Below are 26380 nucleotides of genomic sequence, written 5' to 3'. Positions count from 1 at the left end.
TCATCTGATGTCCACAAAGTAGTTTAGTAAATCTGTGTTGCCATAGTAATTAATAATAATATACTGATTTATTGGTCTTTATATTTGAAAAAAACATTCCTTTGGACTTTTAATGAATCAGTTTTTGTGCAGTATTGGAGAAATTTGTTTACCACGTTAAGTATAACAATATCTCAGCTGTCACTGTTAAAATTGCCAGATCAGTTTTGTTATGAGGTAATTAATTCACAAAGATGAAAATTTAGAAATAACAATAAATACTTTTAACAAAGACTAAATAACAATACTTAACAAAAGGTTAGACATTGAACTAATCGAAGCTTTAGGTCTTGTCTTCACATCTACCGGCTCCTGATTCCAGAATCCTTTGGAGACCAGCAGTTACAGGGGTTCAATATAATACTGGACAAATGTGCTAAATAATGGACACTTTTAAACCCATGTTGATAAAACTTACAAGTACAAAATACTTTTAATACCCATTTTCTTATTTCTACTGGAACATTATATAAATTTCACAAATATACAACTATGTCACCATTGAAAAATTTAGTCTTTTACTCAAAGTTAGTCTGATCTCAACATAAGATGGTAAAGCCACAACAAGATGCTATTATAGAAACTGTTGAAATGTATCCATAAATATGTTGGATAAGTATATTTAATTTTTACTGTTCCAATTACAGCACTGTATTTTTTGTGGTGCAGAATATAAATTTATTTGAACAATAATTTAAAACAAAAAAAGTATTTTTGTTGCTTTGAAATTTACCTTACCTTTTTCAAATTTTATTTCTCCTGTGAATATTTATTTCCTTTTATTAATATAATTGGGTATTTTTTTTAAACAAAGTTGCCAGAGTTTTTATTTATTTATTTATTATGTATTATTAAAGGCAGTGAAATGGCAGAATCTTCAGCAAGTCCAACAAAATGTCTAACTGCATTTCGTCTGTCTCTACACTCTGAGTTCAAATTCCACTCAAGTCAGCTTTGCCTTTCATCCGTTCAGGGTGAATGGAATAAGTGCCTGTTAAATACTGGTGTTGATGTAATCAGCTAGACCCTCCCCTAACAAGTTTCAGGCCTTGTATTTATAGTAGAAAATACGATTATTATTGCTGTTGTTGTTATTGTTTCTATTAATTGGTCAAGCTGACAGAATCATTAGCATGCTGGACAAATGCTTTGTGGCATTTTATCTGTCTTTATGCTCTGAGTTCAAATTCCACTGAGGTCGACTTTGCCTTTCATCCTTTCAAGGGTTGATAAATTAAGTACCAGCTGCACACTGGGATTGATGTAATCGACTTGCACCCTTCCCCAAAATTCCTGGCCTTATGTCAAAATTTGAAACCATTCTTACTGATACTACTACTACTACTATTATTATTCAGTAGTTTTATTTTTATAGCATGCTTTCCTTGCACTACCGAGTGCAGCTCTGTGCGCCTTGGGTATGAGCTGTGGTTTGCTGTGATGCTTTTATGGTTACTGTATTGAAAGTGTTTTGCGTAGGATGTGTGCAGTGCCCAATAGTGCAATTTTCTGTATGTTATATATACTTGTAAGTCCTGGTGTTTTTGTTACGTATTTGTCTGAATATTTTTTTTCTAATATTTTTTTATTATTATTATTATTATTATTATTATTTATTATTATTATTTTCTTTTTCTCCAACAGGGAAGTGCTGAACTTAAGAATTCTGATAAATACAACATAAAAGGCACAAAAGATGGGGATGTGTATTATACAAGTTTACTTGAAATTTCCAATGTTACAAAAGAAGACTATGGCAAATATTTGTGTAAGGCTAAAAATGTTGAAGGATCTGCTGAATCAGAGATATTATTGGATGGTACAAGTGAGTTATACTGCCTGCTTTTGCCACTGTTGATGTGTGCTTCCACTCCTTGCAAAAATAACGGACCAGTTGGCTTTTTGCACTTTTTTTTCTATTTTTCATCTTGTTGGTAGTAAAACAAATTAACTTTAGTAAATTTTATTTCTTTTAGAAGTAGCACCATTTAGCGATGGTTGTTGTTTTTTTTTTATTGTTTAAATTTTAAAATATTTCTTTTGTTAATTAAATCAAAATTTAATAACCACTTGTGTGAATTTGTTTCTAATTTTTTTCCCCCTCCTTTTTTCTCTTTCACTTCCCATACTAACATTGCACATAAGTGTATTCCATATTTTGCAAATTTAACCATCGAGGTTCTTCAATATAATCAATATAAATATACATTAATTCAAGGTGGCTAGATGCCACTAAAACTGCATCTACTGAACAGCAATATTAATATTTATAGCCAATTGCCTTATCTAAAATAACATTACTGTATTGATATTATTTGATAATCTGCTAAAAATGTTGTTGCTGCTAGCCAAGATTTTAATCAATAATTCAGTACAGTCTTTCTATTAGAGAATAATTGATTTCTCTCTCAACTTTTTCTGTTCATTTATTAAAAAAAAATAAATTAAAGTACATTTTTAACTGATATGATTTCATTTTGTTAATATATTAAATAGCAGTAAAATAATCTCATTATATTACAACATTTTCAAATTGTGCATTTCTTTCTATTAACTCCTAGGTAAACCTGATCCACCATACAACATAAAGTTTGTCAATGCCACACACAACAGTCTAACTCTCACTTGGCAGCCAGGTTTCAATGGAGGCATGACACAGTCCTTTCGGGTTCGTTATCGGCCAAAAGGAACAACGAACTACAAATATGTTGATGTTGGCCCTGGATCAAATGTCTATTTGCTTACTGGTAAGTTGAAATTTTACAGTATCAAGACAACTATTTCATTATTTGTTCTGTGAACAATGCGGTGACCTGGCAGAAACGGTAGCATGCCGGGCAAAATGTTTAGCAGTATTTTGTCTCTCTTCACATTCTGAGTTCAAATTCCGCCGAGGTCAACTTTGCCTTTTGTCCTTTCGGGGTTGATAAATTAAGTACCAGTTGCATACTGGGGTCAATGTAATTGACTGGCCCTCTCTCCAAAAATATCAGGCCTTGTGCCTTCAGTAGAAAAGAAACATTAGCACACGAGGCAAAATGCTTAGCGGTATTTTGTCTCTCTTTACATTTTGAGTTCAAATTCCGCTGAGTTCAACTTTCGGGGTCGATAAATTAAGCACCAGTTGTGTACTGGGGTCGATCTAATTGACTGGTCCCCTCCCCACAAAATTTCAGGCCTTGTGCCTAGACTAGAAAAGATTATTTGTTCTGTGAATCAAAGTTCTTTATATTCAATATAATTATACAAATGTCATCTTCAGTCGATATTCTTCAGGTAGCTACAAAACTTATTTTCTTTGAATCTATTCTCAAATCATTTGACTGCGAGGTACTTAGTTTTTTTTTTCACCTGCTTAGAATGTAACACTGACAATCAGCACACTCTGTAGATTGGTAGTACTAGTGGGCATCAGAAAAAAGGAACCCAGTACACTCTGTTAAGTGATTGATATTAAGAAAGGAATCCAGGCATAGAAACTACACCAAATATGACATTCACACTTAAAGCAGCCCTGTAGATCACCAGTTCCTTGTCAAAGCTGTCCTACTCATGCCAGCATGGAAAGCAGATGTTAAAAGATGATGATGATGATATATTCAACCTTATTCCTAGATTAGTGTTTAAGTTGGGCATCCAGCTATAGAAACTAAATCAAAATGAAATGCTAGCAAAACAAGGTTCCCTTGACCCATCTAAGTAAGCAAGCTCATCCAACTGATAAGTGCATCAACAAGGGATGTAAAATGATGATGATGATGGTGATGATGATAATTTCAGCCTTAAAATTCCCCAAAGTTTTATTAAAGTTATCGATATTCAATAATATACGAAGTTTTCTGTTTGGGTAATTAACATAGTTGTTAATGAGCTAATGTTTGTTCCATCTTCACTTCAGTTTAGCGTTTTGTAATTTAATACAATCTGGATGTTGCATATTAACATATGTATTTACTAGATAATAAATAGATCTGTATATAAACTTATAAATTGAATATTATTTTGATAATGGAAATATTTAAAGCTTATTGGCTAGACAGATGAGAATAAGTCAGACGTATAGATTTTGTTATATAAGATTTATTTCTTTTAAAAATTTTGTCTGTGGCAAAAACAAAAATAAGAGCAATAAATTCTAGTTATTGTTATGCTGTTTTTTTTTACCCTTTTGGCTTGTTCTCTTAGAGATATGCTTGTTCTTCATTTTTTTAACATATTTTTCTGCTTGGTTCATCCAGCTGTAATGATTTTCCTGTTATGTTTCTGAAATTACGCGACAGTTATCCTGTATGCTTTGTCATCATCATCATCATCAACTGTCAACTTTTCTATGTAAGAATGGAAATGAACTACACTGCTTGAATGACCGGGATGTTTGTTTACAACCATCATGTTGATGTCAAGAGAAGGGAATACACAAATATACATACATACACACATAGGCATGGCAGGCTTCTTCTCTAGTTTGTCTACCAAATACACTCACAAGGCTTTTTTTTATATGCTCGTGGCTATAGTAGAAGACGCTTGCCTAAGGTGCCATACAGTTGATCTGAAATCAGGATCACATGGTTAGGAAACAAGCTTCTTAACCACACCAACACATAGTTATTCACAAACACACATGTATACACATTCTTACTTCTATTCTCTTTTACTCTTTTACTCTGTTTAACTTTCTTAACTTTCATATTTATGGATTTCTTTTTCCCCGCTAGAATTCTAAGTGACAAACCAAAGTGACGATGGCTTTATTATACTAGAAAGTTGATCAATATTTGCCAAAGCCTAACTGGTATCCTGAGCCATCATTAACTTCTAAAGATAGTCACATCTAAAAGGCTTCAAAATATCATAAACAATAATGAAAGCATTTGGATGCATTCCATCAAAAGTGTTTAACATTATAATCTATTTGAAATTGGTATGGTTATCACTTCTTGACACCTTCAGGTAGTGTAAACTATACAAATTATAATTGCCATATTTTATTATCAGATCTAAATACACAATTAAACTACTATTTGTGTTAATTGTTATAGTTTTCCTTATTAATAGCTATGTCATATTAGTATTCAATGAAAATTGTCAGTGTCCCCCAATGTAATTGAATTCTTGCCACATTATATTAGATATTGGCCAGAACATAAATTTCTAAGAAATAATGCAAGGTATTGAGTTTATTTCAAGATAATCAGAGTTACTTCCCTTATTCAACTCTAATAAAATAATAAACTTTGGAAAACCTGATTAAGCTTCAGCATTTTGATTTATAGATGTCACCAATTAGTTTCAGAACAGATTCTCTCATAAGTAGCTGCAGGTATCCATAATGTTACAAAGAAGCATACACAAAAATTGATTAACCTATATGATGTTGATTATGTATGTTAGCAATTTTTGAAACATAGTCTGGTAAATTTAATAATTATATTGTTATCACTGTACAAAAGTAATTTTGAAACTAAAAAATTCTTGATCCTTTTTTAGTTACTTTGTTTCCTCATCAAAATATTTCTTTTATTTCTTGTTCAGAATTTGTCAAAATGAACTATTTTGTAAAAATTTCTTTTTTATTTTCTTTTCCAATAAATTCATTCTATGAATTTTCTAAATATTTTTAATAGGTCTACAAAAAGGGAAAGAATATGAAATAACTATGCTTGCATTCAATAAACTTGGAGAAAGCAAATACCAAAGGAAAGAATTCATAGCAAAAACTTCTAGTAAGTACTTTGAAAGTTACCAAAATTGTTAGAAATTTAATATTATTTACCATATTTATTTGTGCTGCAGGAAATTTAATACCAAACATGAGGTCATAATTCTGGGTTGCAATTACATTTAGGAGTAAAAAGTAGATAAGAGGATAAAATATATCACTGAATTTTAGGTCTAAAAAAAACACCTGCGCATGGTGTGTGTGTGGGGGGGGGCGGTTCTTGTGATATTTGAAATCACATTGTACTGAAGTAAATACAGTATGCGTTTTGTAGGGGATATATTGAGTTTATTATAGGTATTGATTTTGATCAATAAGAAAGAAAGATGTCTTTTTTTTTTTCTAATATTTCTGATGACAAGCTGTAAAGGATTATTAAACGTTATGGTACCTAAACCATGTGAAAAAAAATTTCCATCATAGATTTAAAGTTATAGTTTGTGGTTTTTCTATGTAAATGTAATTAAATGCACTCTTGAAATGTAGGTTGTTGAGAAGAAAGCATAGAGCTGTTAGTTTCAGTTAGTATTCTTATATAACGGTGCTTAATAATTTAGATGTATACAGGGTGTAAATTAATTCTTTCATTATCCAGCAGGCTCAAGATATTGTACAGTTGGTCATTCCTAAACAAGATAAATATAGGTGGAGTTATGTTCTGTATTTATAGGTCTGTATTGTGTGCTATTTTAGATGTAATCAGTTTTTTTTTTCTTTTATATACTTACATGTCTTCTGGGTTTATTTGAATTGAGTGCTATTTGTAAATTTGTGCATTTGCATAAACTGTCATGGCAAATCTTCTTTACCGTTAGTGGTTGCAAAACATAATATTTACTATGCAGCTTGTTATTCTGTTTTAAAATTTTCCTCATTACTACTTTTGCCGATCAACAGCAAGAGTTTGTTATTTAACTTAGTATACTCTGTCTAACTCATGATTATTTTATGCTCACATTAACTTGCATCTAGTTTTGCATTCTATCTCAAATATTTTACAAATGTTGTTTGAAGCAGTAATGTTTGTCGTTTTTCAGAAGAAATGAAAAATAGCTACATTTTGCTTAGCAAAGTTCAGGAAAAAGTATTTCTACTAGGTAGGGAAAAAAATCTTCACTATGTCATTATTCAACATCTTTCTTGTCAAAAGGAATTCTTTTTTTTTTTTTTTGGCGCTGGTAGACCTAAATTTCACAGCAGTTTTCAATCATGAAAACTTAATGAAAAACTTGTAATATCATGAAAACTTTGGAGCCAACTGAGAAAAATGGTTTTCTTTTTTCTAACACTATTTGAAAACATTCTTATTATGGGCTATGAACACTAGATTTTATAGACATCATCAGACTCATGTGTAAACTGTACAGTTTTAGTTTCATTTAAATCGTTAAAACTCTCTGGGCATAAATATTTCCAATCTATTTGAAATAAATCAATTTTACATTGTATTTCTAGCTCTGCTACTCTTCCTCCCACAAACCATCCAAATAATATTAAAGTTTTCTTGAAGAAATATAGCCTAAAAGCCCAGGAGTTATTTATCAATTTATTTTGGTGTATTTCACTTGGAAACAACAAATATATAAAAGTTTTAATATGTATTTATTTATTTATTTCATGTGTGTATTTATTTTTATTTTGTGGTTTTTATTTGTTGTTGAAGTTGAAAATCTATTGAAAGTTCATAGGTATTTGGCAAAAATTATAGAGAAGAAATGAATATAGATGAAATGAGGTCCAAAAGTTGAAAGTCACTTCTAAATAATATTTGTTTGATAAAGATATATCTTGGAAAGCTTGACTTGACAAGTAATGGCCTATGCTGGCTCTGAAGATTAATTATAGAAAGGGGAAACAAGAATGTGCTGCCTCTTGAGGAGGACAAAAATGGTAAAAATATTCAGCAATAAACAAATCAAAAATTTGGAGGTGGAGAAATCAATAAAAGGTAGGAGTGGAAAGAGAAAAATTGATATCACCAAGTCTCTGACAATGAGGGTCATCTAATGTTTGGAAATCTTGCTTAAATCTAATGCTATATCTTATAAAGGAAAGCCAGTTGATGATATAACAAAGAGGCTCCTCTCTAACCTTGTCTATCGATCATGACATTCACAAGAAGATTTCGTCTCAGATATCTACCAGTCCCTGAAGTTATTGGATGATGAGGCAATTGGTTGCGGCACAGTGATAACAATCTACACACACACAAGCATGCAATATCAATATATCATGTTTGTATGTGTGTACAAAAGAGCATTTGTACACATATGTATGTAACTGTACTTGTATGCATGCATGTATGTATACATGCTCACAAGTACGTGTGTGGAAGTGTGAGTGAGTATAACTTACATGAATATCGCTTCAATTGATACTTGTCTTTGTTTTGTAGCTGTAAATGTATTAATAATTTCCAATATATAAATATATGGTAAAAAAATAAAATCAGATTCCCTATCTCCCTCTGATCAATTTTATTTTACTTTTTTCTTTATTTCTCTTTCAATTTACATTTTATGCACATTTTTAGGTGATATTTCTTTCTGTTGTTGAGTCTGCTTAAGCGGGCTCCCTATTAATCGTACATTATTATTATTATTTATAACAATTTTATTTTTTAGTAAAGAAGAAAATTGATATATTCAATAAATAATTTTAAGATTAAGGTTGGCTCATCAAGGCTTTTTTTTTTCTCCTTAAAATTAAGCCATTGTTTTTTTTTATTGTAAGTTTGAAAATTGATAACATTTATCTTCGTTTATTATTACATCGTTTATAATTTATAGCAAAACATTAACTTGTTCAACACAGATTGAATAATGTTGACATGATTTATTTTTCTATCTACATGTCTGGGGAAAAAAGGCACTGAGAGATTAATATGCATTGCTGAAATAGCTGGGAATTCCATAGTGCCTCTTACAATGGAGGATTGTATACAATATTTGGCATGGTATTTTTAGAGAAAATTTGTAGAGGTGAAGTAGTGCAGAGGAGGGGGTTGCAAAGGGTGATTGTTGTAATTTAGGATATAGTCAAGGCTGACTAGGCTAACCCATGTTCAAATGGATATCTCAAGGATTTCTCTTTTTTTTTTTTTTTCCAGACTCAGTAGATGAGGACCACATTGTACAATGTGTCTTTATTGTAAGGTGGTAGAGTGTAATTCAAGATCATTGTTGAATGAATAGCCTGATGATGAAAGGCATTCCTCTCCTGACCATTCCATCCTTAGCATATGAAAGATTACATAATCCAATATGTTCTTCCTCTTGGCTGCTATTTTTAGCAGATTAAATAATCACATAGAGCAGATATTCACATTTAAATCTGCCAGAATGGATTCAGAATGAATATGTACATTATTGTATAGATCAGTTTCCAACCTGGGGTCCATGGACCCTTGGTGGTCCACAAAGGTAATACAGGGCTCTGTGAACTAAATTCAAAATTTCATATATATATATATATATATATATATATATATATATATATATATATATATATATATATATATATAAATATATATATATATATATATATATATATATATACAGACACACACACACACACACACACACACACACACACACACACACACACAGTTGACCAAAAGTCACCCAACAGTAAATTAAAATTTCGTAAATACTTAGTATTCAATTTTTTTATTCATTTGGAGAAATAGTGTCGCTCAAGAAGGATTTCAGTTTGAACAAGTTTCATAATGTTTCATATTTAGATGCTTTTATTAAATTCATTCAGTTTTTAAACATAAATAAATCTTGGGATTAAATGGTTTTGATTTACTATCAGGTAACGTTTGGTCATCCCTGTATATAAATATATATAAGGATAAACATATTAAAATGGGTCCATGGGCGAACTCATTTAAATAAAAGGGTTGGGAATGACTGTTGGGAACCACTGCTGTAGATTTTCACTGTTGTATGCATTCGAAAGACATCAGCAATTTCTTTGTTGGTTCCTTATAAACATTGAAATGGTATTCTTGTTAGATTCATGGATCTGGCGTGAGACACACAGTGAGGATAAAACACTATGGGGTCTCAAAGTGCCTTCACATTATTGTAAACACACATGGTGTAAAGCAAGAAGGTGTTCTCCAATAATGAAGAGCAACAACGATCAGATTGTCTTATCCCAGTCTGCCAGAAAATATCAAGAATGAATATGTATGTTATTGAACTATGAAATGTTGTTCTTTGAATGCTAAGTATCAGTCAAATTGATCAGTTTTAAATTCAAGCTCTGTCACTTATACCTGTGTTGTTATTTTTATTTCTTTTTTTTTTTTAGATTTAAACCCACCTGAGGAGCATGATGCAGCACCGCCTCAAGATTCCGATGATATGCCACTCATAATAATTCTTGTTGTTTGCATCGTTGGCATCTTCCTTTTAGCACTTAACATTGGTCTCATCATGTTCTTTATCCGCAGGAAAAGGAAACGCCTAGAAAGTAAGTTACTCTTCCTCCCCTTCCTCCTCTCAATTGCCATTCTGTGACTGTTAGCTTATTTTTCTGGAACAGATGTTAGGTTTCTCATGTTTATAAAATTATGGAATTAGAAGATATGATCTATCTAGTTTATTAATGTTTTCTTCACAATAACATACTTCAATTCAATGACAACGAGTGATTCTCACACAGTCATTGGGAATATTTAATGAGGTTGCAAAATATCTCTATTTCTCTTTTTTACTTTAGCTGTGAAATTACTATTTCATAATTTATTACCTTTATACTATGCAGTGAAAGTGTTTAAACACAAAGTTGCTGTCATTTATTCTGTCTTGTTTTCTTCCTTCTGTCTTAAAAAATTTGAACTATGTCAGCTTTTAGACATTTGAATCTAATGTTATCTAATTATTGAATAGTTAAAATATCTTGCTTTGATTGCTTAGGTAACTTGAAATTTAATCACTGTTTAAACCAAATCATCAATTTTAATTCACTGATTCCTGTTTCTGTCGCTTTGCTATTTGTAAAATCTTAAAGTAGATGTTTAGAAAAGACAATTGCAGAAATGACTAAAAGCTCGTTATTTTGGTATAGATTACCAAATGTTGTAAGAATAGTGACTGTAATTACTATACTGCTTCAGACCACGTGGTTATGATTTCAAATTTTACTTAAAGCACTATTATGCTCCTGGGTAAAGCACATAATTCTGTTTCAAGTTTTTGACTGATAAAAGCTTGCATTTCTACTTCACAAATTAAATGGTTAACAGTGGAAATGGCTTCCAGCTATTGAAACAATTACTCCAATTCTGTGCAAATACACCAATTAATTTTTAAACAAGCATCTCTAACTAATGTTAGCATAATAAGAGTAAAGATGAGACAGTCATGAATCAGTTAATCTAAATTACATTTCAAATAAGATTGTATTCTGAAAATATATTTGTAAAGATTTGTGAATTGATGCATGAAGCAGTGATTGAGAGTGATCAAAGTTGTTAACTAGTTCAAGTATGTTTAAGAGATATTTAAAGGTTTTTCACTTTAAAGTTTGTCACGGAGAGAGTGGTGGGAGCCAGAATTTGTTTTTTTACCCTGTGACAAACTTCTGCAAAATGATTTTATAAGTTCAAATATCTCTCAGACATATTTTAACTGGTACCGAGTTTATGTATAAATGTATTTTGAATATTGGTTTTAAGTGATAATCTTTAAGTTTTCCATCTACTTGTCTTATTGTATAATTAGGAGTGCCTTAGTTCACGTATTTATGCCGAAGAATTTCAATAAATGCTAAACTCTAGTTGACCACACCGAAATTTTAATCTTTGTTTAAAAGCTGTCTTACTAAATCTAAGCCAAAGCAAACAAATTATTTCTCTCTGTCCTCCCATAGCTTTCCACTCTCTGCTTTCAAACCTGCATTACTATGCAAATCACCTGAACTCTCTTGGCTATTAACTGATATTTTACAAACTTAACACAATTGTAGTTTATCTTGTTCTCTCTTAGTATTCATGTGATCAATTATAATAATAATAATAATAATAATAATAATAATAATAATAATAATAATAATATCTTTCATTGTTATTCCCTTGAATATTTTCTTACTTAACTGTCATCTCTTAATATCTTAAATATAGAATAAATCAAGCAACAATGAATTCTCCTTGGATATTTACAATATAGGCTATTCCCGTTTTGTCCTTTATAATATTGGAAAGTGCGCACATATACTCACATCCACACGAATTAAAATAATTGTTTATATTGTGAGAAATAAAGCTTTATGACTATTAAAATAAAGGTTAATATTGGACAATGTTAGAGTTTATTGAAAATTAAATCTTTTGATTTTTCACAAAGATCTTTTACATTTTTAGATCTATCACTCTTTGCCTATCGGTACCGAAGCAATAAGCTAACTCCCCAATGAGCAGTTAGTTTAATCTTTCACTATAAAATCATAATAGTTTAGTCAGGAAAAATAACAATCAGCAAAATGCCATAAAATGTTTAAAATCTATATAAATCTGATTTTCTGATTGAAACAACAAGCCCATGCTCATTTAGATACATAGCTAGGTAGCATGGCAAATAACACATGAGAATTAGCTTGGAAAATTACCATTTTGGAATATTTAATTTTTATTATTTATTCTTTATCATATTGTATTGAAACCGTTAACACCAAATTGGCTTAATATTACCTAAAATTCTTTTTACTGCATAAATTGATAATTTAAATTTTTGAATGAAGATATATAAAACATTTTTTTTTTTTTTGGTATTTGTTTCTGAGTCTTTCTTATGTGTGAGATTTCTTTTTTCTTTCTTCCTTTTTTTTTGTTGCTTTTTTTCTGATTTTATTTCTTATAAACAGTAAAATAAAATGAGCATCAAATGTTATTTTCAGTTGCAGATCAGTGGTTCTTATACATTATATTCTTCTTAGTTTATTTTTTCCTGTTTTCTTGTACTCTCATATGTATTACATATATAACAAAGCACAAGTGTACACACACACACACACACACACACACACACACACACACACACACACACACACACACACACACACACACTTTTACATATCATCATTGTTTCATGTTAGCTTTCCATGCTGGCATGGGTGAAAGGACCACTTATCATTTATACATTTCACTTTTAAATTCTGTTTCTATGGCTGAATGTCCTTCCTCACAGCTGCCATTTTACAGAATGTTCTAGATACGTCCTCGACCACTCTAAAAGGCTGAAGCCTTCACACTTCAAAGAGTGCAGTGGATGCAGATTTTCCTGGCATCAACATGAGAGAGGTAACCTTTCACCCCTGCAAGACTAAAGGTTCCTCTCAGCCCTGTGTTTCTGTTTGCTTATCAACACCTTTACAGAATATTCTGGGTGAATTTAGTGTCACAAACAGTAGTGGATTTGTCCCATACTCCAAAGGTTGAAGGGTCTTGCCTCTATCCTAATGTGTTTGTTTATTGAGTGTAACCTGGCTGATGAGGGAACAAAAGATTGCAAGGTGAAACAGAGTGAAAGGGTCAAGAAAGTTGTAAAAGGGGTTGAAGTGATATCAAATAATGTAAGTGGACAAGTTGTAGTAGTGAATGATGGGATACTATATATCAGCTTGTCTGAGAAAGGGAGAGGATATAGAAGAGGTAAGTGTTAAAATGCTTCAGGATGGGTGAGTAAGTTAGGATGATTAGAATAAGAAGGGGATGTAGTATTGGAGTGATGAGAGGTCCAGGTAGATCCAAAGGTCTCCATAGTTAGATGAGAGGAACATGCTACGATGTGGAGGAGAGACTCACTGCTTTCTTTAGACAGCCAAGTTCTGTGAGAATGGTAAAGAGAGGCGTGGCAGAGACAGGAGCAATATGGGAGTGAATGGAAGATGAGTCGACACTAAATGATGCAGAAGATATTGTAGAAGGTTGAGCGATAGGTGAGTACTCAGTATTCTGAGATGTATACATTGAAGGCAACTTGACCAATAGGACAGAAGGAAGAGCAATGATGTGGAATGGTTGAGGTGTATGGTAGCAGACAGTGGACAGGTGGATGTCTGACAGTACAGGAAGTGTGGATGAAGGTGAATATACTGGGAATAGTCTTATAGAGACTATACTTCTCTTAAGAGAACCTGGAAAGAAAGTGGGTGGATCTTATGTCAACAAATGGTACAATGGCGGAGAGATGAATGATAAAGATAAGGGTGGAGGGAAAGTAAGTGGGTGTCAATGTGCAGGGGAGACAGCTATAGTAGATATTACAGCGTGTATGCACGCATGCAATCTATATGACTTCCACCATTTTGTGACTTTAGATTTACCATGCCTGTACAGTTGGTGGGGTTATTTTTTCTGTGATCTGGTATTTGCCAACCTTACAAATTACCAATCAACACACCATCATCTCCTGCATGGGGTGCAGCATCTTGAGATCAGTTTTGACCACTTTTTTTCTACGTCTTTCTTGGTCTCCTTTTTCTACTGGTTCCATTCACTTTTAGTGTGCAGCATGTCTTTATACAGCCATCATCTCCCATACATATCACACACCTATATCAATACAGTCTTCTCTCTTAGCACACTAATTTGATTCCACTTACGTTCAGTTTTTCTATCAACTCATTAATCCTCTGTCATTCATGCATGCTAACATTACACATCCATCAAAACATGTTTGCTTCATTTCTTTCTAGTCTCAGTAAATCCTCTGTATTCAAGACTCATGTCTCACTCCCATGCGGCATTGCTCTTTGTACACATCATACAATTCACTCTTCACCCTAAAGAAAAATAATCTTTTTGTTCCCAGCTCTGGCCACCATGCTCTCACAATACTCACTCCCAATGCTAATTAGTTCACCTTGGTGACAGATGCTATAAACAACTACCTAGAGACCTTTCAATATTATCTATTTTGCATTTGCTCTTAGTGTATACTGTCATTGTACATCTCTCACATGCAGTCTACCTTCTCTGTCAGCCTCACTCTGATCCCTGTGCGCCTCTTGTATGTCCATAGTTTGTCAGATAGAATTCTCATTTACTTTGTTTGAACACAATGATCATGGCCATTTCCCTGGTGTCAGCAGAGCTCAATCTTCTCTCATGCTTGTTAAGTTAACTATAAGATCTGTCCTACGTTTTGCTTCTGTATCTAGAATTTCTTTTCTACATCCTCTGCTGATTCCATTATAAGAACTCGGTCATCAGCATAAAGGAACTGCCATAGAGAGCTATTCTCAAAATCTCCAAAGACTCTATGATTTATTTATTTATCTGTGTACACTGCATCTTCATCACTATTATAACATCTACTTTCCTATGGTTGCTTGGGTTGGACGAAATTTGTTGGGGCAAATTTTCAACAGCTGGATGCTCTTTCTGTAGCCAACCCTCACCTGTTTCCAAGCCAGGTAATATCTCCGTGTGGCCAGACAAGTACTCATTCAAGATTGGCAACAAAGGACACCACCTGCATGTCAGTAACATTCATTTACAACCGTCATATTGTGTCGAGACAAGGAGACAGTAACACGCTTAGTCTGCAACTGATCTGAGGTTTCTGAGAAGAGCATGATGTCTACTGTGATTCCGAGGCTTATTAGCAACTCACCATTAACGTTGATGCTACCTTTTCAATCAGTGTCTCTGGTGATCGGTTTGAGACATGCAGTGAAGAGCTTTGAAGAGAATCCTTCCTGACTCTTACAGTAGAGCTTATCATATGCAAACAAAATACATGGAGAGTCTGAAAGAGTAGCACAAGGCCACAAAGTAGTAGGAAGTGATGAAATTGAAGTGAAAGAATACATCTTCTTGAAACAGTTAGTGTATGTTGAGTCATGAATGCTGAAATCTCTCACAGAGTAAGAGGCAGGTGGAAGGTATTTGCTTCAATAAAAGATGTGCTCAAAGCACAGCTAAACAAGATACTGCTTGCCAATCTCTTTAATAGCAATGTCCTGCCTGCTCTCCTATATGTAAGTGAAACATGCACTTAAAGATAGAAGAACAATGATGAGCTCTGATACAGAGGGTCATGAGAGAGGTAACCTTTCACCCCTGCTGTAGAAACTCTGCCAAATCAGATTGGAGCCTGGTGTAGCCATCTGGTTCACCAGTCCTCAGTCAAATCGTCCAACCCATGCTAGCATGGAAAGCAGACGTTAAACAACGACGATGAACTATCATTGTGAGGTCATGTCTTAAATGTCATAATTCAAAAATGGGGTGAATGATGTGATCAAGGATATCAAAAGCACCAGATCAGTTGCAAGGTTTATGGATAATAGAAGCACATTTGTTGAGCAGTGTTCAAGAGATTGGGAGAAATCTTTCGGAAGACTTTGAAGGTGTAAGGAAGATGGCATAGGGGAAAAATTCCAGCCCAAATGTAAGAGAAAAGCACAAAGGAAGAATGGAAACACAATGACTGACAATATATAATGACATCTGTTAGTATGAGCTATATGTATATGTGTTTAAATTTTTAGTCATTGGACTAGGTAGTGCTCGTGACTCTTTATAAGGCCTCCATGACAGGTAAGAGAGAGGGGGGAGGGTATTCTCAAACCAGAAACTTGTTTTGAATGCATCCAAATAGACACCACTAAAGGTACTTGAGATACTAAAGGGTCGTGTTAAAACTGGGTAATGGGTTAAGCCTAGTGTCCAAGTAGGTCCTGGCAACATTGGAGCTTAGAATGTGAACAGTTGGAACAGATACTGCAAAACAACTGGTCCAGTATTCTCTCAATTTTACCAATCCATCATCTTAGATTGCTACTTTTTATTGACTCTGCAAAGATGAAATCAGTGGGATTTGAGCCTCAGAAGAGATGGAATGAAATACCATGAAGCATTGTGTCTGATGTTCTAACAACTCTGCCAATATTTCTCTGTGTGTTTCTGTCTCCAAATATGTATTCCCAACCTATTCCCTCTATCATAAGAGGAGTATCTTGCGGTGTGCTTGTTCCCTAGGGAATGCATTTAAAAAAGTAAATTTCTGAAAATTTTACCTGTATTTTAATATTTATATTTTTTCCGCTTCTTGGTGCAAGCAGTTGTGGTAATGGTGGTTGTAATAGTAGTAGTAGTAGAAAAAGAGGAAATTTTGAGCAAAATGTTTAGCATCTCATGTTCCTGAAATAGAAACCTATTGTCAGTTCTCTTGTTGTTTCATCTTTGTGAGGACTGATAAAATAATTTGCTATTATAACCGACTAAGTTTGGTCAATTATGCAAGAGAGGTGAGAAAAAAATAGTGAGATGTTGATAACTTCAAGTCATATTAACATTTTTTCTTTCGAATAGCAGCCTTCTGGAATCTGTTTTGATGTATCTCTATGATGGGTTGATCAAAGACTAGGAAAAAAAAACCTCATGGAACTAAAGCCTTATGCATTTCCACACACACAAACACATGCAGTTAATAACAGTCTTCTGAATACCTTATTGATCATTTCAGCAGTATAATTAAGGTTGACCATTCAGTCTAGTTTCTCTTTCATTTCTTTGGTGAATGAAAAATTAATATTTAGTACATTTACTCAAACGCTCAGAGACAGGGAAAATGTAATGTGTGTACGTGTGTCATTTTTATATGACATGTAAATCACCTTTTCTCTGTGTAATCCTCTACAGTCGGAAAACAAACAATTTAGTTAAACATTTGATGCAGTGTATGTGTTGATGAATGTTCATTTCATTTAGATTGCAATCTTAATCAACTGACAGCCTAAGGCTCTGGTTTTACATTACTACATTCAAGTATGTTTACTGAATTAAAATCCTCTGTGCATAGATCTCATCAAGATCAAAACTCTCAGAGCTGCCTGCGAAATTGAACCTTTTGTCAGATATAAGCTCATTATACAAGATAGAAGTTACAAATTGAAAAAAAAAAAAAAAACATTGGTTCTTTAAGAAAAAAAGGAAATAAATTCATTCTAAAGGAAATTGAAATAAGATTTAACTAAGATAAATGGTCCCTATATTGTGAGAAGCTTACTTCCCAACTGTGTGGTTCTAGGTTCAGTCCCACTGCATGGCTTTTTGGGTAAGTGTCTCTACTATAAACTCAGGGCAACCAAAGTCTTGGGAGTGGATTTGGTAGACAGAAACTGAAAGAAGCTAATCATGTGTGCGTGTGTCTGCTTGTCCTCCACCACTGTTTGACAACCACTGTTGGTACATTTATGTCCCCACTTAACAGTTCAGTAAAAGACACTGATAGAATAAGTACCAGTCATAAAAAGGGGAAAAATTCCTGGGTCTATTCATTTGAGTAAAATTCTTCAAAGTAGTGTTCCAGTGTGGTGACAGTCTAATGAGAGAACCCAATAAAAGCTAAAAGTATATACATCATTTTCATCATTAAATGCAGCTGTTGTTGCCCAACATCTCAAGTCAGCCCTGACTAAACAGACCTATGGTCAAAGGCAATTCAGCTGTGACCATTCTGTCCTTTTGTACGATTAGAACCACAGTGACCAGTGTATCCTTGTTTATTTAAGGCAGTAGAGTGTAATTTAAAGAACATTCAACTGCTATTTCTTTTAAGTCAATCGACCATGTAGAGGCTTCCTCAATTACTGCTAAAAGCAGTTTTATATTCTGCTATTCTTTCTATTGCTTCTAGAGTTAGTTCAAGTAAAGCAGTATTCAAATTAGACACAAGGTTTGAAACCTGATACTCTTTCGCTAAACAACAGTCTTTGTTCAGCTTCAGTAACATGCATGTCTGATCAAGTCTCTTTGATTAGAAGGAATCCTTTTATTTGTAATACTTTATTTATTCTAGAAAGGCCTAGCAATGTATTTGCTCTGCACATTGTCCTATATTCTGAAAAGTAAGCAGCTTAGCCAAGCAGTATAATGTATTTTTCTCAAAGATACATTATTTCAGTTGTAATTCTGTTGACATTATTTTATTATTATTATTATTATTTAAAAAGAGAAGGAGGCTGGCTCAATCAGTGGTGCTTTGTCTCCTTTGAACTCTGCCATGGTCACTTTTGCTTTTCGGTTAGTTGTTTATCCCAAGGTGAGTCCTTGTCAAGCAGATTTAAGATCAGAGGTGTCTCTTTGTACACCTTTAAATGCATAGTCCTTCCTTTGACTTGAAGATTTGGTTACTATTTCTAGCAGGCTGAGTGACCATATTGAGACTCCCTCCCTGCTGAGAAGGAGCCTTCTTTGTTAAATTCTGTATCTGCTCTAATCAATAATCTTTTTCACCAAAAGTGTTGTCCTTATTCTAATTTAGAAATTAGGTAACAGATGCAATAACTAAGATAACACCACGAGCAATAAATCCTTGTTCTAGTTAAAATCACCAGCTAGTACTGATAATCGTTCACTAATAATCAAGCACCAATAATTCAAAAATACCTATAAAATTTTAAAAATTATTCTTGTTGCTATTTGCGTTTTAAAACAATTTGAATGAATTGCTATCAACAGATTCATATTCTGTTCAGAAATAGTTTGCTTGAATGCCATACCCATGAACTAAGTGCTATCTGTTGATTCTACGATGTATGTTAACATCATTAACCTATTCCAGTGTTCCAGACACAGTGAATACAGATGTGAAAATCTTAACTTAGTTCTTTGGATAATGATCTTATTAAAGAAGCCGTATTTTTTAGCCATAATTCAGCTAGTTCTGCTTGTAGAGTATACCTCAGCAGCCTTCACTTAATATAATTATTATCCAATTTACCTATGGTCTACAAATCTCTTAGTCTGTTTTTCTCTATTACACTCTATTCACTGCTCTCTATACCCAGTCAGAGCAATAATCTCATCAGTTGTAAACAATCTGCCTCTTTGTGCTGTAAACAAACTATGATGAAAGTGTTTGGCTGTAGTAAGCTTCATGGTTGGAAAACTGGAGAGAAAAAAATCCTCGCAATGATGTTGTCTGTAAGCAGACATTTGTAAACAGCCTAATTCTCCACTGACAACTTATCTTCATTTAGATTAACTGATCTAGTTTTAGTTTCATCTGATTTTAACCCAGGGATTTTGTTATACAGTGTGAGTGGATTAAACACTGATGGTTAGAATAGATAATATAATCCTTGACAATTAACCTGGAAAAAAGAAAAATTGGATCTCCGACGTTGGAGTGGCTGTGTGGTAAGTAGCTTGCTTAGCAACCACATGGTCTCGGGTTCAGTCCCACTGCGTGGCACCTTGGGCAAGTGTCTTCTACTATACCCTCGGGCCGACCAATGCCTTGTGAGTGGATTTGGTAGACGGAAACTGAAAGAAGCCCGCCGTATACAAATATATATATATATATATATATATATATATATATATATATATATATATATATATATTTATATATATATATATATATATATGTATGTATGTGTGTGTATGTGTTTGTGTGTCTGTGTTTGTCTCCCCAACATCACTTGACAACTGATGCTGGTGTGTTTATGTCCCTGTAACTTAGCGGTTCGGCAAAAGAGACCGATAGAATAAGTACTAGGCTTACAAAGAATAAGTCCTGGGGTCAATTTGATTCGACTAAAAGGTGGTGCTCCTGCATGGCCACAGTCAAATGACTGAAACAAGTAAAAGTAAAAGAGTATATATATATATATATATATATATATATATATATATATATATATATATATCTGCCTACTCTAACAAAATCTACTACTCTTGGCTCACCATTTTTATATTTTCCCTTAATTTTATACCCATCTTGTCTCATTTCCTTCCATTGTATCAAACCCTACCCAAAACTCTATGATTAATACTTTTCTCAATCTATTTTTTATTTTCTCGGAAGTGTTCTGATATTTCCTTTAAGTAGAATGCATTCACCATTAGAATGAGCTAAAACAGCCTTGAATTTCTTATTTCTTTATTGCCCACAAGGGGCTAAACATAGAGTGGACAAACAAAGACAGATAAAGGGATTAAGTCGATTATATTGACCCCAGTATGTAACTGGTACTTAATTTATTGACCCCGAAAGGATGAAAGCAAAGTTGACCTCGGTGGAATTTGAAAACAGGACGTAACGGCAGACAAAATACTGCTAAGCATTTCGCCTGGCGTGCTAACGTTTCTGCCAGCTCACCACCTTGAGTTTCTTTCTCTCTTCGAGATAGACTTGGAATTTTACTCTATCATGAGCCCTAGGACTTATGGCTGGAACTTAACTTTGTTTCCTTGGTGTAAAAGTGACTCAGGTTATATCCACCTAGCCCCTGAATCAAACGCTGTTTATCACACAGTTAACCACTCAGCTATTGCTGCCACTCCTTTACCAGTGGCTGGAATGGAGCAATGTGAGATGAAGTGTTTTTTGGCACAAGACCACAATAAACTGTCTGGTCTGGGAATTGAAACCAAGATCTTTATGATTGTGAATTCAGCAGCCTAACCACTAAGCCACATGCTCTTACTTTCAAGATAAAAACTAAAAGAAAACAAAACAATTAACAAATTTACTGATAGCCTTAAGAATCTGTTTATAAATAAAGAAAATGATGGGTTAACATTTATGTCACAGTTGTAACTCGGTCATCAAATTGAAAGATGGTGTTATTTATCAATTGTGTCACTTGCATGGTTTTCGGTTCAGAATATATATTATATTCTGATTCAATGAAGTAAGAATATCATTGACATCCAAACTAGCCATTGTTTCTGAAAATATCAAATTATATTTCCTTTTGTCATTTCTTTAAAAGCCATTGATTTTGAGTTTTGTTTTTTGTTTGTTGTTCGTTTTATTTTGTTTTGCTTATTTGTATGACAGTAAAGTACTGGTGTTGAATAGCCAAAACTGAGAAACACAAGAATTCACCTCTGTCCATGGTACACAAACCTAATCAATTTTACATCAACTGATATTTGCTCGTGCAGACCACTCAGACTTTGGACTTAGCTTATTCCTTTCTTTGCAAAGAACAGAGTTGTTTCTGTCTTATTTCACAGTTCTTTCTTTGCTCTTTCTTTAGTTTTATCATATTAGATATAGAAATCAAGTATATATATGTACAGAATGACAGATGCAAAGAATTCTTTCTTAATTGAAATTTTCCTCTTAGTTGGAGAAAGAAAATGTAACCCCTGTGCCATTCACGAGTGAATGGCAAAAAAAAAAAAAGGTTAGTTTCAATAGATTAAGAATTAATTTTAAAAACTTAAGAAAATATCTAAATCTTCTAAGTGGAGATGGTGACAGCAACAGACATGTTCCAGCTTATTGAAGCTCACCAGTGTAGGTTAGATAACAATTCAGTTGATAAATAAACATAGGTTTTTATACTTTTAGAAAAAAAGCGCTACAAATAATTTTTGCCTGCAGTAATTTGCAGGAGCGAATAAACAAAATTTAGGTAATGAAAATAACTTAAATAAACCAGAAGTAGGGAGTGAATTGAATCAAATATGTATGGATCTACTCTGATAGTTCTTAATGAATTGAAATTTCTTTCATAGCTGGAGAAAGGAAATGGAACCTTGTGGCAATAATTAGTGATTTGCAAAGAAAACTTTGAGGAAATTTCAATAAATTAAGAAAAAAGTTGATTTCTCATCTATGCTTCCCTAAAAAGGTCCAATAAGACCAAAATATGCCCAGTGTTGACACCATCTTTACTAACAAGGGCATGATTTTTCCTTAACCCCTTTGGCATTTAATCCAGCCATATCCATCCCAAATATTCTACCTGTTTTATGCTCAAACTGACAAGATCCAATACCCCACAATGTCATTCTAAAAATATACAAACACACCATTAAAGTTTTGAAGCTACAAGATAATGTGTAATTAATTCAAAATATTGTGGATAAATAAGCAATACATTTGACAAAGAAACCTGAATGCTACAGGTTACAAGAACTCGAGTTTTTCAATTGCTTTTTAATTTATTAAAATAATGTTCTTATTTCTTTTTGTGCCACTAGCAAATGAATCCCATGTGTTTTTCGTTCTCTAACTAAAAGGAAAATTTTCAGTACATTTAGACATCATTAATTTACCTCAGTCTTGTACCATTGGCTCAAACCAGTAATTTCCATTATGTTAATTGTATACTTTGTTATGCTAATTGCTACCATGAAAATTTATTCATAACCATTTCTCTATATGAGGTGTTTAATAACAGACTTGTAATGCCACTCTGGCCATTTTTGAGGTTAGTATATCATTTTCTTGGTTTCAACGTCTAGAATCCAATAAAGTTGGGAGGAAGAACCAGTGAGGCTTGCAATAAGGTTAAAATCCAGCTGAAAATATTATGCCTCGATGCTATTGACACAACACTCACTCACCCAAACTTAGACCAGACTTTAGTAACACACCATTATAAGCACACATGCTCAATCAATAACCTTGGTGTGGTTCCTCTTTCGTTTTCCGAGGTGTTATGACTCATTTTCTAATATTCCTCATTACCATCATAACGATAATGGGCTATTATCTTACTATCTTGTCTTAAAGATACTAACTTTGGTATATTAAAACACAAACAATACCTTTGGGTGGGGGTCTCTGTATGTATTTTTCTAGGTATCATGGCTAAAATATTCAATGGAATACACCGTCTTGTAGTACCAGTATATTCTACCAGGTGAGAAAGATGCAGTCATTGTTTCACCTTTCAGATGGATACATAAATAACTAATTTTACATAGGTGAAATGATTAGAAGAGGTCTTCGGGATCCTTTTAAGACCAAAACCACCTTCCTAACTTCATTCCTTGCCAAGATGTCGCATTGTGAAAGTCATGAAACTTTGCATTTTTATTGATTTTTAAGTTGGGGTGCTTACGACGGTCTGTTACTAAATGCCTCATACTCAAGACCAAACATGCTTGTATCAGTCATACCTTGCTCATATTCCTTACTTGCATACAGAATTGTGTTCAAGTAAGAAATGTTCCAGTAGCTTATGTGGGTCTGGTATTAAGTTAAAGCAAAATTTAAAGTAAACTAAGAAGTCAGGATTATTCTGCATTTAGTATATAGGCTACATGTTTAATTATGTCGGTAAAACTCATACATGGTAATGGTTCCCACACATTTACATGGCAGAAATACACACATGTATGTGTATTCATCCATGAAATACACTATACACACCCCTGTAACACTTGCTGTTATGCTTCTTTACTCATTTAATCTCATATACATCCTCAGGCGACATGTGCACTTTGATACACATCTCTCTTTCTTTCTCTTTCTCTCTCACATACACAGTCTTTCAAACAGTTTTATTGTTTGTTTTACATCTATGCTTCCCTGTTGCTTACTCTTTCTCACCATCCAAGATAAACATGCAAAAAAAATAAGCTACATTCCTCTAATTAAGCAACTCACTTTCTTCTGTCCTTAATAATTCTTAGTCTTCTTGCTTAAAATTGTTTCTAATTAACTTTGAAATATCTTTTGATTATTGAGCTGTGCAGACAATTAGAATTTTCCCTGCTGCTTTGGCTACCAGTCACTTTAATATTTCATGAAATAAGATAAAGCTAAATAACAAAACAAAAAAAAAAGCTGTTTTCATATTTTTTCTAGTTTTACAAATAAAAGATTAACTCCTTACACAATTTAATTTTATTTTATAAATGCATATTTCACACCAACTAGCTACACTGATGTCATTTTCAGTCAGGTGTCATGTTACAAATTAGATGTTATCAGTTAAATGAAGTTAGTAAGCTCATAAAACTACATTTACTCTCATTAGGATGTGTCAAAAACTCAATATCTTCAGAATTTTAAATACAAATGTTGTTGCATCAGGTTCATTTATTTTGTTGTTGTTTTTTTTGTTCTTTTTTTTTTTAATAATTCCTTGTTGGTATACTGTGTGGGTGAAGGTGATCTCATGCAAGATGGTAAAAATTCATCAGTTGAAACAAAATAAATTATAAAACATATGAAATAAATTATAACATGTATGAACTACAAAAAAAAAAAAAGTAGCAATGAAATTTTATTTGAATTTAGTATAAATTTTATTATTCATATTGATTTCTTTCTTTTTATTTTAATAGTCCTTGAATTTTTTCCTATGTATCAGTAAATTTTCATAATTCCTTCTTGAGAGTAAGAATACAAAAACCTTCATATCCAAAGTATAAATGAGAAACCAAAAATGTAACCTGAAAATGTATTTCATTTACCAGGTCATAATTCAACTTAATACCTTCAAAAGTCAATTTTGTTTTTATTGGTATCCATTTTTATAAAGAAATAAGTATATATTTATATTTTCCTTTCCAAATTAACCCAATCAGAGTAAAAATAGCAAATATCAGTTGATTATTGCTACAAAAAATCTTTATTAAACATGTCTCCTATTTATACTGTTGGTGGTAGATTTTGTATTCTTACAATCGTTCATCTTGTATTAACCATCAGACTTCTTTTGCTACTGCTAATTAATGTGTAGAGTTTCTGAGGAGTGGGTTTAAGTTCATCAGTGTACATATATATGCATGAGAGAATCTTTAGTACAGTTATGCTGTACCATTGTAGGACACCTTGAGTGGTATGCCCTTCACAGCTCCAACCATAGTGGAACAAATGAGACGATACCTAGACAACGAGGTAATTATAGATACGTGCCAACCTTATATCAGCTGGTTGAAAGAAACTTTACCCCAGTGCAGCCTGTAGAGAGCTGTTTGTATGTTGTTTTTTTTTTCTGTATTATTAATTTTATTACAATTGTCTCTCTTTGATTTTGTATTTCAATACAAAACTAAAATAAATTTCGTTTTCCACCATCTTTTTATTAAAGTATTGACAACTGAAATTTCTCCATCCAAATTTGTCACTTTTCATTTAATTTTATTTCTATTAATTTGATGTAAAGCCAAGTAAAAATATTTAAATATAGTAAATAAGGTTAGATGGTAACTTAATATCAACTTTTAGCATTTAGCTGACCAAATGTTTTGACAACGCACAGTTTGACTGATTATACTGTTCTAGCATTCCTAAGAGTCTATAATTCCAGATATTACATTTCGACTTTCTAGCAATGTATCATTAAAAACAATATTTCCAGTGTTGTTTTACCTGACATTTGCCATTTTCTGCTTATATGAATTATATCTAAACATAGATAATACTCTCGTGTGTTTCTATAAACCCTTATTCAGTTTGTGAAACTTGAAGTGTGTCTAAAATTCAAAGCAGATATGTTAATTATAAAATAGATGTATTATTAGACTTTCATGTGTTGACAATTTAATTTATTAATCAAATTATTATTGTTCTTCTTCTTTTCCTAAGTTAATTCTTTAGCATTACTTGCGTGTCTTTGAAATTATTGCTTAAACTTATGCCTGTCAGGTTCTATATCCTCCTTTTAACACTTTCTGTTATGGTATCTTTTTGTCTTTCACAGAAATGAGATAGATAAATTATTGAGTGCAAACGCTAGCTTTAGAAATTATAGTTACAGATATTCAAACAAACAATGCGTATGTGAAGTATTTGTAGTCATCATAATAGTACTAGGCATTAAAGTGGGGTGAGTGGTTGTGCTTCTGATATTTATGGAGCCTTCTTTCACACTCGTGTATAAAGTATAAGGTGTATGACA

The 26380-nt window shown here is 32.9% G+C and overlaps 1 protein-coding gene across 12 annotated transcripts in view; it reads left to right on the top strand.

Annotated features, from left to right (window-relative positions):
* LOC106873723 (nephrin) overlaps positions 1-26380 on the top strand; it is a 722597-nt gene that overhangs the window by 652798 nt on the left and 43419 nt on the right. For 8 of the 12 annotated variants that reach the window (XM_089352173.1, XM_089352163.1, XM_089352167.1 and 5 more), the window contains 4 exons: positions 1684-1864; positions 2601-2786; positions 5667-5765; positions 10082-10243. In XM_089352173.1, the coding sequence (XP_089208299.1) occupies positions 1684-1864; positions 2601-2786; positions 5667-5765; positions 10082-10243 (628 nt within the window). Of the gene's footprint in view, positions 1-1683; positions 1865-2600; positions 2787-5666; positions 5766-10081; positions 10244-25305; positions 25378-26380 lie in introns of all 12 variants that reach the window. The other 4 variants (XM_089352166.1, XM_089352165.1, XM_089352168.1 and 1 more) reach the window with 1 other exon arrangement.

This window comes from Octopus bimaculoides, chromosome 5 (genome assembly GCF_046866305.1).
Source record: "Octopus bimaculoides isolate indiv1 chromosome 5, ASM4686630v1, whole genome shotgun sequence".
NCBI classification, from domain to species: Eukaryota; Metazoa; Mollusca; class Cephalopoda; order Octopoda; family Octopodidae; genus Octopus; species Octopus bimaculoides.
The sequence above is the reverse complement of the archived record's forward strand: the minus strand, read 5'-3'. Positions and strand labels throughout refer to the sequence as shown.